This window comes from Apis florea, unplaced genomic scaffold, assembly GCF_048593485.1.
Source record: "Apis florea isolate Af1SG1 unplaced genomic scaffold, ASM4859348v1 contig_2350_pilon, whole genome shotgun sequence".
Classification (NCBI taxonomy): Eukaryota; Metazoa; Arthropoda; class Insecta; order Hymenoptera; family Apidae; genus Apis; species Apis florea.
This window is the reverse complement of record NW_028256565.1, coordinates 6,159,664-6,171,670: the sequence shown is the minus strand read 5'-3', so window position 1 is coordinate 6,171,670 and position 12,007 is coordinate 6,159,664. Positions and strand designations below refer to the sequence as shown.

General features: G+C 21.7%; 4 protein-coding genes across 6 annotated transcripts; 1 reads left to right on the top strand and 3 right to left on the bottom strand.

The window, feature by feature from the left end:
- Positions 1 to 359: 359 nt before the first annotated feature.
- LOC100866194 (uncharacterized) lies at positions 360 to 3,885 on the bottom strand. 2 transcript variants are annotated; one of them, XM_086904840.1, is made up of 6 exons: positions 3,709 to 3,885; positions 2,238 to 3,468; positions 2,069 to 2,154; positions 1,654 to 1,969; positions 1,200 to 1,303; positions 360 to 1,134 (listed from the first exon to the last, which is right to left on the bottom strand). In XM_086904840.1, exons 2-6 carry the CDS (start codon positions 3,373 to 3,375, stop codon positions 433 to 435), a joined length of 2,346 nt encoding a protein of 781 aa, XP_086760966.1. In that variant the 5' UTR covers positions 3,376 to 3,468; positions 3,709 to 3,885; the 3' UTR covers positions 360 to 432. The 2 variants fall into 2 exon arrangements, with proteins under 2 accessions (XP_086760966.1, XP_012345807.2); XM_012490353.3 differs by having other exon boundaries at positions 2,238 to 3,879.
- Stt3B (catalytic subunit 3B of the oligosaccharyltransferase complex) lies at positions 1,246 to 11,482 on the top strand. Of its 2 annotated transcripts, XM_086904839.1 has the most exons (8): positions 1,246 to 1,315; positions 7,211 to 7,444; positions 7,720 to 8,418; positions 8,486 to 8,796; positions 8,854 to 9,394; positions 9,492 to 9,953; positions 10,072 to 10,162; positions 10,309 to 11,482. In XM_086904839.1, exons 2-8 carry the CDS (start codon positions 7,224 to 7,226, stop codon positions 10,387 to 10,389), a joined length of 2,406 nt encoding a protein of 801 aa, XP_086760965.1. In that variant the 5' UTR covers positions 1,246 to 1,315; positions 7,211 to 7,223; the 3' UTR covers positions 10,390 to 11,482. The 2 variants fall into 2 exon arrangements, with proteins under 2 accessions (XP_086760965.1, XP_031774166.2); XM_031918306.2 differs by lacking the exon at positions 1,246 to 1,315 and having other exon boundaries at positions 7,224 to 7,444; positions 10,274 to 11,216.
- On the bottom strand, positions 3,927 to 6,010 carry LOC100866082 (follicle cell protein 3C-1). Its single transcript, XM_086904841.1, has 4 exons — positions 4,944 to 6,010; positions 4,459 to 4,733; positions 4,221 to 4,292; positions 3,927 to 4,122 (listed from the first exon to the last, which is right to left on the bottom strand). The coding sequence occupies exons 2-4, from the start codon at positions 4,726 to 4,728 to the stop codon at positions 4,012 to 4,014; spliced, it is 453 nt and encodes a 150-aa protein (XP_086760967.1). The 5' UTR covers positions 4,729 to 4,733; positions 4,944 to 6,010; the 3' UTR covers positions 3,927 to 4,011.
- On the bottom strand, positions 4,870 to 6,650 carry LOC147658145 (uncharacterized). Its single transcript, XM_086904974.1, has 4 exons — positions 6,401 to 6,650; positions 6,154 to 6,321; positions 5,797 to 6,065; positions 4,870 to 5,684 (listed from the first exon to the last, which is right to left on the bottom strand). The coding sequence occupies exons 1-4, from the start codon at positions 6,507 to 6,509 to the stop codon at positions 5,256 to 5,258; spliced, it is 975 nt and encodes a 324-aa protein (XP_086761100.1). The 5' UTR covers positions 6,510 to 6,650; the 3' UTR covers positions 4,870 to 5,255.
- Positions 11,483 to 12,007: the final 525 nt, after the last annotated feature.

Here is a 12,007-nt window from a genome sequence, read left to right as displayed (position 1 = left end):
ATTTGTTTTTTTTTAACCAATCAGTGAAATAATATTAAAAATAATATTAATAATATTAAAAATAATATTATAGCTTTTTACTTCATGAAAAAAAAAATAAGTTAAAATATATACTAATATCTTATGGGTATTAATGAAAACTAGCATATGTATTATTTAAATATTATTAATATAATTAATTTAAATATTTAATTGTTGAATAATTTAAAAACTCATTTAATAATTTAAACTCATTTATAATATTACTATTTTGGAAAATGTAAATATCTTTTACATTTTAAAAAATATATTTTAAAAAAGTAAATTTTTGTAATTAATACTTTAATATTTGAAAAAAATTTGTTGTAAGTTATAAATCATTTTTTCTTTAAAATAATACTTATTTATTTATAGTAACAATAACTAATAATGTAATTTTTATGGATAATTCAATTATTTTTCATTAATGCTATATAATAATTGCTTCAAAGATTCTTCATTAATAGTTTGCAAATTATTTGCATTATTATTTACACCACTAAAATTTTGTTCTATATCTGTATTAAATATATTCATTTCCATGTCATATGTTGCATTTTTAAAAGTATCATAAGGTTTTGATATAATTTCTTTTTGTATGGGAGATGATACTCGTAAATGTTCCATTTCTACAGTGGGTGAAGATAATCCATTTTCAAGTGGAAGTATTATCATTGAAAAAAAATCATTTGCATCTTCTTGAAATGGTTTTTCAGTTTTTGAATATATTGTTTTACAAGTTTCTAAAGATTTTTTAAATGTGGAACTATTAGGAATATCAGATTTCCATATATTTTTTGTTCTTTCATTTTTATTGTTTGTTTCTGTACATTCTTCCAATTTTTGTTTCTTATTTGTAATAGTTTTTTCAATATTACTTTCTTTTGTTAAAAGATGTTGGCCTTGAGTATTTATTATTAGCACATATTTATTTTCTTCATTATTTATAATATTTAGCATTGATTGATTTTCTTTTAAAAAATGTTTTTGAGTTTTATATATATCATTGTTTATATCTTGTATATTGGATAGATTTATTGACTTTTGATCTATGGTATTTGTTTGATGTATATTTCCTATTTGTTGTGCTGGACATTTATGAGTTCTTTGACTTACCTATAATCAAATATTGCATTATAAATTAATTAATAAAATGTCACATTTTTGTAATTATGATATACCTTGTATCTAAAATTTTTTCCACATATTGTACATTTGTAAGGCATTACACCTGTGTGAATTCTACGATGAACTAAATATGAAACACGTTGACGAAAACATTTTCCTAAAAAAAAAGGTATGTGAATTATAAAACTATTTAATAAAAAATTAATTTTTTTATATTATATATTATTTTATATTATATTTATTTTTAATTATAAAAAATAATTTATAATAAATTACAAAATTTGCAAATTATAGATTATATAAAAGCATAATTATTGTTTATTTAGTTATTGTATAAGCTATATTATCTAATAATCTAATAATAAACTACAAAACATTGTTATACATACATTGCAGAAACAGAACAATCCATATTAAATTGTTAGTAATAACTGAAAACAAAACATGCATTATTCTAAAGTTTTTATAGCATTATTTTAAACAAAAATTTTATAAAAGTTAACATACCACAAGTTTCGCATGCAAAAGGTTTTTCTCCTGTATGAATTCGTTCATGATTGTGTAAAGTAGATAATTCTTTAAATGATCTGCCACAAGTTGTACATGTATGAGGTTTATCATCTTTATGATATAATCTATGTTTATGATATGATTGTTGGAAAGTAAATGTTTTATTGCATATATTACATTTATAAGGCATTTCTCCTGAATGTAATCTTTTATGTTTTTTTAAAAAATATTTTGTTGTAAACATTTTACTACATATATCACATTCCCATTGTTTAGCTTCATGAGTTTTTAAATGTTGCATTACATGTTGTTCCTAAAATGATAATTTATTTTATTTTTCTATAAAAAATTGTCAAATAAAAATATACTATAAAAAAAAATATTTTAAATGCTAATTAATTATTAATTCTACCTTTTTAAATTTTTTTCCACATGTGGGGCAATTATATTTATTTTCATTAAATATGAGTTCTATTTGTTCACCTTTGGCTAAAGAATCTAAAAATATATATATGTTAATTAATAAGTTTATTATTTGATTTGATTATTTATTAATAAATATTAATATTATAATAAATTACCTAAATTACATCCCATATGTGCTACTCGCATATGTACCATTAAACTACCTTTCATCTTAAATACTTTAGAGCATAAATGACATGAATAATTCTTAAGTAAATTTTCAGGAATAATATTTAAATCTTTTTCATTAATCATATGTACTAATTGTTTATGTAAAAGCAAAATATTATGATCAGGAAAATGAAAACCACATATACTGCAACGTTCAGTCTTTTGTTTTGTTGATGATAATGTTTTTATAAGTTTCAATTGAGGTAATATTTCTTTTTGTTTAAGATTTTCATTTTGATTTTCATTACATGTAATATATAAATTTTCTTGTACATCTTTATTATTAGCTTTTTGTAATGATATGTTAGTATAAGCACTTGAAAATTTATTTATTGTCATTCCATTATTATGAGATTCATTTTTTTCTATTTTATCTGTTATATTTTCATTTTGTTGTTGAGTCTGCATCCAATTTTTATATGTCTGAACACTTTCATATTCTGTTTCTGGATAATTTTGCATATAATTTATCTGTCTAATATTTTGATTAAAGTATTGTGTAGCATAATTTAATTTCATTGTTTCTTGCAATATTTGTTGAGAATCTTTTTGTAATTCTATCTCTTTGTTTTTTTGAAATGTATTTGTTTCTTTATTTTCACAAATTGAATTTTGTTGAGATGTAATTTGAGATGCATGATTTAATTGATTTTGATCAATAGATACTTCTGAATTAAAAACTGGAGATTCATTTTTTGTATGCAAGCTTTGAGAAGACATTGAATTATTTTGAATATTTAAAATATTTTGTGAAAATTTATTTGAATCTGTAATTTCTATTTTAGACACATTCCAATCTTGAAAAATTTCTAAATTATTTTCTAAATTATTAATTGCTGATGAATTATAAGTATTAGGAATAATATTTGTATGTTTCAATGATTCTATTGTATTGTTATTGCTTAAATTAATAGTATGACTAAATAAATGAATAGTAAGTTTATCAATACCAAGCAATACTTCATTACATACAGGACATGTAAGAGGTCTTGTAGCTACACTTATCAATCCTGCTCTCAATGCATCCAATGTTAAAAAACTTGGTTGTGCGCACAAAGGACATGCTAAAAGTCTTGCACACATGTTTCTTACCACTCTTTATTTGTAATATATTTTATTTAAGATAATTAATATTATATATAGTATAGTTTCATATTGTTTCTTTTTTATAAGACACTGTAATTGTTATTATTAATATATATTTAGTGATATAATACAATAATATAAATGATAATTACTCTTTTCATTTTTTTTTAAATCAATAAAAATTAATTTATTTTTGACTATTAAAAATACAGTGTGTGTGAGATACAAATTTAAAGCAACTGATTAATTTAAATTTAACATTGTCATCTATAATATTAGGGTTATGCCTGAACTTGACCCAATAGCACAAATTAAAGATCAAAATCATACCTCAAATATCAATAATTAAAATAAAAAATACAATAGAGTAGAAACTTTTTTTTTCTTAAAATACACAGAATAAAATAAAGTTTTATATTTGACAATTTAATTATAGAACAAGGATTTCAAATATTTATCTGGGATTCTTTTAATTCTTTGTGAAGTGTATATAATGCTTTTGAAACTATATTTAGAAAAAGAGCGGGATATTTAAGAAGAAAATATGATAAAATCAAGGATAATTTTATTAAATTGAAGAAGTATAAAATTTATAATAATATAATATTGTAATAAATATAAAAAATATTTGTTTTAAAATGCTGGACATTTGTATGGTCTACCATCCTTACAACAATATTCTCTTCCAGCAGAAAGATTTGTATTAATCCATCCACTCTTACAGTTTTTAATAAATAAATAAGCCTAATATAAAAAATATATACATATAATTTATCATAACATAAAATTGCATAAGAATATAACATAAATTCTTTATTATGAAACAGTGTAATAAAACTTACCTTTTCCTTATAACAATCACGTTCTATTGAACTACATAAAATTTTAGAACTATTTGGAAGATATTTAATAATCTATAATAAATATTTAATAATTTATAATATATATATATATATATATATAATATAATAATATATAATATAATATTTAATAAAGAATTTGAAATAATAAAAAAATTAATAATGATATTAATAAAATATATATGTAATAATAAATTTATGTTTTTGTGAAATAACTTACAGTATCTAAACATTTACTTATGCAAATTTTATTTCCAATTGGAGTACATGGAAATGTTCCAGGCAAACCATGAATAAGAGCAGGATTTCCTTCAAGTGATTCTTTATTATCTTTTTTAAACTCTCCATTTAAAAAAATTCCACAAATGCAGTTAATTGGAGATTCAGTAGTTAAAATTTTTAAAGTATTATTTAAAGCTTTTACTTTAATTTGATTATCTGCTAATATGGATGAGAAAAAGAAAAGAAATAGTAAAAATATTGGATGCATTTTTTCTGCAAAAAAAAAATATGTTTATGTCAAGTTTTATCTAAGTAATATTAAATAATAATTATAAATAAACAAAAACAGTTTCTAATAATACATAAAATCTATAAGGGAATTATAAATTATTGAAATAATAGAAAAATATATATTTTTCAATTTATTTTTTCTTTTATAATTAATTACATTACTTACATTACATATAATTAATAATTACTTACATTAATTGAGTTGATTATATGAAGTAATGAAAATTATAAGTTATTCACTTGCATAGAATAATAAAAATGAATAAATTGTGCAGGTTTTATTAAAAATGCCTTGTCTCGTTAAGTCAGCAATTAAAATAGGTCACATACTTAATAAGCAATATTTCATAATACTGCAATCATATTACACATAAGAAAACTTAATTTATTTTTTAATAAGAATATAATTGTAATATATGAACATATATATATATATAAAATAAGAAGGATATTTTTATAATAAAATATAAATTTATACAGTGTTATATCTAATATATTGATATTTTATTTAAATATTGACTTTTTAATTAGTTTTGCATTTCCTTTTAAAACTATTTTTTCTCCATTTGCAATACAAATATATTCACATTTCATAATTTTTCTTATAGAAACAATTTGCACTTTTATTTCTATTATATCCCCAGCATAACACGGTGCTGGAAATTTGAAGTTTTGCTCAACTACTATAGTTCCTGGGCCTGGAACTTTTGTACCAAGTATTCCTGATACTAAACCATTAAGTAAAGCACCATGAACAAGATGATTTGATATTTCAAAATGTATTGGATTATAATCACCAGTTAATTTAGCAAAATTTAATATATCATCCTTTGTAACTGTTTTAAAAACTGATATTTCATTTCCAGTTTTTAGAGTTTTTAAAATATCTGAAGATCCTGTGCAATATTTTTTTAACAATTTAAAAAATATTTTTGTTTGCATTTTATTTTATATTTAAGATGATTTAAGTTGTAATATAATTTCTTAAATTATTTTATTTTTTAAAGTTTTAAAATTTTTTTATATTTTAAAATATTTATTATGTATTTTTAGAATTTTCAATTTTATCTTTTATTATAATACAATCATTAAAAAATATTGTTATCAAATTTTTTATACGTTTATTTTTACTACTTGATAGATGAGATATCTTTTCAATTAATTCAGTTGTTACTTCATTTTTAGAGTCAGGATTAATTAAAAATATTAAAGTGGTAATTATTGAAAGTATGGTATCTTCATCTTGTAAAGAAAGTAGTGATGTTAATAATTGAATACCTTGGTTACGTAAAATATATAATTTATTTATTGGATCTAAAATATAAGTTTTATTTTAATCACTATTATCATAATTAAATATATTTTATCAAAATAATAATTTTTGAAATAATTATATACATACCAACACAGATATTACAGATACCTCCTACAGCAAAACGAATTAATTTTAAATTATCTTCTGATAACGTATGAAGAAACAAATCGATTATTTTTAATTGTCTTATATATCCATAATTAATAGGATCATATGCAAAATTAGCAAGATTTGCCAATATTTGCTCCTTTGCATCTGTGAAAATAATAATATTGTTCTAATTTTATTTAATTATTCTTTAATTATAAATAATTACATATTTCATATAAATTACCTTTAGATTTAGTCGTTTTAAATTCTGTAGCTAAAAGTTTTAAGAAATCATAACGACCAATAGAATTTTTACCAGTACGTTTTATCAATTGTTCCTTACTAGTAAACATAAGAGAATAATTTTCTTTTATATTATACAAAAAAACATTACACTTACTAATAATGATTAATATTTAAATCATGTTATTTCGTTAGTTTAAATAGAACATTTTTAATCACTATTTTATATTATAAGCAATAAAGACTGTTATCTACGTTATTATTCAATAAAATATTCTGATTAATATTTAATGCAATAATATAAAGACAGGAAATATTAATTTTATAATATACTACAAAAGACAGTTAAGTAATAAGATTATTCGGATATGACGTTTTAAGATAACATTCTATGTGCATTCAATATGACTATCTAATTTAAATTATAGTCAATGACCGGATGTTATATTGATATAAAATTAATCCTATTGGCAATCGAACTATTTTTAATTTTATCTTGTTAATAAATCCAATCAGCAATTTGATATTCACATCGAACATGGTGTGTGTCTAAGCGCAAAACATTATTTTTAATATATATATATATATATTCTATATATTTACATATATATATAGACATCATTGGGAGTCATGATTAACACGTAGCCGGTGTACAACGTGTCTCTTAACAGTTCTAGCCTAAGTACATAGTGGTTTGATAATTTGTTGTGAACTGCTTGATTTGTAACGTGTCGAATAAAAACAAATATTAATATGTTTATGGCAAATGTTTTTTAAAGTTTAACGAAAATATTTTTCATTATATTTATAGATATAAAAAAAATATGTTGTCAAATAGAATATCCATTACAAATACTAGAAAAGATATGTTTCCCGATAAGAAATCGTCATCTAAGCAAATGAAAACTTCTACATTAACAAATGCTGCTGGTCTTAGTTCTCTCATTACTTTTACTGTTTTGCTACTTGCTTGGATCTCAGGATTTGCTTCTCGATTATTTGCAGTAATACGTTTCGAAAGTATCATACACGAATTCGATCCTTGGTATGTATTTTTATGTTATTATATTAAAATATATATGTATATATTAATAATTTAATGTAGGTTAATATATTTTGTTTAATGTTTATTTAATATCTTATAATAATATATTAATGTATATTAATTAATAATTTTAGTAATATAATAATATGTAATATATTATATTAATATTATATATGTAATATAAATATGTAATATGTAATATATTATATAATATTAATATTATATATTATTTTATAATTATAATATTAGTATAAAATAAAATATTTATAACATAGGTTTAACTACAGAGCCACAGCATACATGGTGCAACATGGATTTTATAATTTTATAAATTGGTTTGATGAAAGAGCATGGTATCCATTGGGTCGCATTGTAGGTGGAACTGTTTATCCTGGATTAATGATAACATCTGGATCTATACATTATATATTACATTCTTTAAATATCCCAGTACATATAAGAGATATTTGTGTATTCTTAGCTCCAATATTTAGTGGCCTTACAGCCATTTCTACGTACTTATTAACAAAAGAAATATGGAGTGCAGGAGCTGGTTTATTTGCAGCATGTTTTATTGCAATTGTACCTGGTTATATTTCAAGATCTGTAGCAGGAAGTTATGATAATGAAGGCATTGCTATTTTTGCACTACAAATTACATATTATCTTTGGGTTAAGTCAGTTAAAACTGGCTCTATTTTTTGGGCTTCTATGACTGCTCTATCCTATTTCTATATGGTATCTGCATGGGGTGGTTATGTTTTTATTATTAATTTAATTCCACTTCATGTTTTTGCATTATTAGTTATGAATCGATTCAGTAACCGTCTTTTTACAAGTTATACTACATTCTATATTTTGGGTCTTTTATTAAGTATGCAAATACCATTTGTTGGTTTTCAACCAATAAGAACATCAGAACATATGGCAGCTGGAGGTGTATTTGGATTATTAATTTTTGTAGCAACTCTCAGGTATGTTAATTTAATATATTTTCAATATTAATTTGGTAAATATTTCTATATAATTTTATTATTATAGATATTTAAGAACTGTACTTACAAAATCTGAAATGAAATACTTTGGAGGAATAGTTGCAGTTACAGCTGGTATTCTTTTATTTGCTTTAATTTGTTTAACTTATGCTGGTGTTGTTGCACCTTGGAGTGGAAGATTTTATTCACTTTGGGATACTGGTTATGCAAAGATACACATTCCAATAATAGCATCTGTTTCTGAACATCAACCTACTACATGGTTTAGCTTTTTTTTTGATTTACATATTCTTGTTACAACATTTCCTGTAGGTCTCTGGTACTGCATTAAACGTATTAATGATGAACGTGTTTTTGGTAAGATTCAAAATAATATTATTTTGTTATAAAAATTATTAATTATTTATTTTACAGTTATATTATATGCTATAAGCGCTGTTTATTTTGCTGGAGTAATGGTACGACTTATGCTCACTTTAACTCCAGTTGTTTGTATGCTTGCTGGAGTAGCATTCAGTGATCTTCTTGAATTGTTTTTTAAAGAAGAAGATAATGAAAGAAACGATCGAAGTAATAATGGTAGTGAAGAAGAAAGTGAAGAAGAAAGAGAAAGGAGTCCTGGTAGAGCATTATATGATAAAGCTGGTAAACTTCGTAGAATGAAACATGAGAGACCTAAAGGCAATGGTGATGGATTAGGTGTTAATCTTCGAAATGGTGTTGTCATTGGTGCATTTATGTTAATGATGATGTTTACATTGCATTGTACTTGGATTACAAGTAATGCATATTCTAGTCCTTCAATTGTTCTAGCATCATATAGTAATGATGGAGGTAGAGCTATTCTTGATGATTTTAGAGAAGCTTATTATTGGTTAGCACAAAATACACCTATTGATGCTAGAATTATGAGTTGGTGGGATTATGGTTATCAAATTGCTGGAATGGCTAATAGGTACATATTATTAAAAAATAATACATTAAATGTTTTATGTTAATATATTTTATAAAATGATATATAATAATATGGAATATTTTCTATTTTAATGTAGAACTACACTTGTGGACAATAACACTTGGAATAATTCACATATAGCTTTAGTTGGAAAAGCAATGAGCTCAAATGAAAGTGCTGCTTACGAAATTATGACATCATTAGATGTAGACTATGTTTTAGTTATTTTTGGAGGAATGATTGGATATTCTGGAGATGATGTTAATAAATTTCTTTGGATGGTACGAATTGCTGAAGGCGAATATCCACAATACATTCGTGAAAGTGATTATTTCACTGAAAAAGGAGAATTTCGCGTGGATTCAGAAGGATCACCAACCCTTTTGAATTCACTAATGTATAAATTAAGTTATTATCGATTTGGAGAAGTAAAGATTGATTATCGAACGCCATCTGGTTATGATCGTACACGTAATGCCGAAATAGGAAATAAAAATTTTCAGTTAACATATTTAGAAGAAGCTTATACAACTGAACATTGGCTTGTTAGAATTTACAGGTAATTCTATAAATGATAATAACAAAATTATGAATTAGTTTTACATACACAAATATTTTTTCTATATAAATTTCTATATAAATTTTGTAAATATTTTTAATTTGACATATAATTTTAGGGTGAAAAAACCGAATGAATTTAATAGACCGACCATTCCAATATCTAAACGAATTGTTACACGTAATGCTAATTCATATGTTAGTAAAAAGGTAAAGATTTTATGTCTTATAATAATAAATTAAAATTTTTATTTTCGTACAGTTTTAATCGTATCGTTTCATATTTTTTAAATTATAACGTTATATAATTTTGAAATGTAGTTGAAGTTGTGGGGGGGGGGACATTAATGTTTTAGACACCACGCCGAAAGAAAGGTTATATAAAAGGCCGGCCAACTATTATTAAAGGACAAAAACCTCAACGAAAAACTACGTAACATACATTATTATCTAATTCATAATAATTTTCAAATACAACTTTTGTAATAAAAAAAAAAGAATTACCGTCCCTTGGGTCTGCCACAAACTATACCTCAAATTAAGATTTTAATATCATTAAAAATTGAATCAATTAAAATATAGAATAAAATAAATTTTCAACATTGAGAATAATTGGAACAATTTTTTAACGAGAATAATCTTCAAAAAGAGGATTTAATTTTACTTATTACAATATATATTTGTTAATTTTCCTAAAATTCATCTTTAAATATTATGTATAATGTTTTTACATATCTCTTAAGTAAAATATAATTCCTATATGATAACAATTTGTAATAAATTTTTATAAACAAATTCACATTTATAAAATAGAAAAATGGTATCATTTTGCATTTTAAAGATTTTTGTACTTAAGTAGTTTTTTAATTTTTTGTTTATTTCATTTATTATTTTATATATATTATATTCAAATTGCAAATTATGAATATGAGCTTTGAATTATTAATGAAAAACATAATACGGAAGTTAATGTGTAAATTTTTGTTATATGTATGTAATGTACACTTAACACTAATAAGAAATATTCACTAGTCAAAATGAACAAAAACATTTATTAAATATCAGCAGGTGAGATCAGAGGGATTAAATACATGTTATGTACACAATTTATTATATACTATTTTTGTTGAACATTTATTAAAAAACAAATTTGTCATTTAAAAGTAATATATTGGATTTCTTTTGTATACTATTAAAAAATATAACAAAAAAAAAGAAAAAAAAATTAAATTTTATGCAATTAAAAATTTTAAATAACATTTTACATTCAAGTCTAAAATTTATTCTTAATTATCTTGATCTAAAATATTATTTCTTATTTTTATTATAAAATATATTATTTATAATATGTATATAACTTATTCTAATTATTATTTTTAATAAACATATGTGTTTAAAAGACATGTTTATGACAAAATTATAATTAAAATAATTTTAGATATACAAAATAGAAAGTGTATATATAATCATTGTATATTTAATTATAAAAAAAGAAACAAAAAAAAATACAGATGAAAAAAGTACATATTATTAAGAATATTATTTTAAATGAAATTCTCCTATATATATATTAAAAAATTTGCAATTATATTACTGAAATGTTATAAAATATAAATATAAATTATAATATAAATTAATATAAATTAATTAAAAAATTAAAATTATAAAAATAATTTAGTATATAAACATATGAAACATGTAAAATAATAATATGTACAAAAAACATATAAAACAATTTATGTAATTTATATATCTATGTTATTGAAAAAAATAACATAATATTTGGATCTATCAAATCTTTTTTTGCAGTAGAATATTAACAATTATAATATTAACAAATATAATAAACAATTAAAATTTAATAAATAACTAATTATTTCTTAATTATTAATTAATAAAAATTAGTTAAGTAATTAAAATTATAAAAAAAATAAATCAACAGGTGGTATTCTGCAACATATAAATAAATATAAATAGGTTATAATTTTAAATGTCAAAATCAGCTGATCATTTTTTTTAAGAATGTGAAATTTATTAATTTTAATTTTTTTTTTT

Bases quoted from the DNA above. Each gene is read 5' to 3' on its own strand.
- Stt3B (XM_086904839.1), top strand. From the start codon at position 7,224: ATGTTGTCAAATAGAATATCCATTACAAATACTAGAAAAGATATGTTT. The intron at 8,419-8,485 runs GTATGTTAATTT...TTATTATTATAG, and splicing joins ATTTTTGTAGCAACTCTCAG to ATATTTAAGAACTGTACTTA. The intron at 9,954-10,071 runs GTAATTCTATAA...ATATAATTTTAG, and splicing joins TGGCTTGTTAGAATTTACAG to GGTGAAAAAACCGAATGAAT.
- LOC100866082 (XM_086904841.1), bottom strand. From the start codon at position 4,728: ATGCATCCAATATTTTTACTATTTCTTTTCTTTTTCTCATCCATATTA. The intron at 4,293-4,458 runs GTAAGTTATTTC...TATTTATTATAG, and splicing joins TAAGTAAATGTTTAGATACT to ATTATTAAATATCTTCCAAA. The intron at 4,123-4,220 runs GTAAGTTTTATT...TTTTTATATTAG, and splicing joins GTGATTGTTATAAGGAAAAG to GCTTATTTATTTATTAAAAA.
- LOC100866194 (XM_086904840.1), bottom strand. From the start codon at position 3,375: ATGTGTGCAAGACTTTTAGCATGTCCTTTGTGCGCACAACCAAGTTTT. The intron at 2,155-2,237 runs GTAATTTATTAT...ATATATTTTTAG, and splicing joins ACATATGGGATGTAATTTAG to ATTCTTTAGCCAAAGGTGAA. The intron at 1,970-2,068 runs GTAGAATTAATA...TTATCATTTTAG, and splicing joins GTGGAAAAAAATTTAAAAAG to GAACAACATGTAATGCAACA.
- LOC147658145 (XM_086904974.1), bottom strand. From the start codon at position 6,509: ATGTTTACTAGTAAGGAACAATTGATAAAACGTACTGGTAAAAATTCT. The intron at 6,322-6,400 runs GTAATTTATATG...TTATTTTCACAG, and splicing joins TAAAACGACTAAATCTAAAG to ATGCAAAGGAGCAAATATTG. The intron at 6,066-6,153 runs GTATGTATATAA...CTTATATTTTAG, and splicing joins TATCTGTAATATCTGTGTTG to ATCCAATAAATAAATTATAT.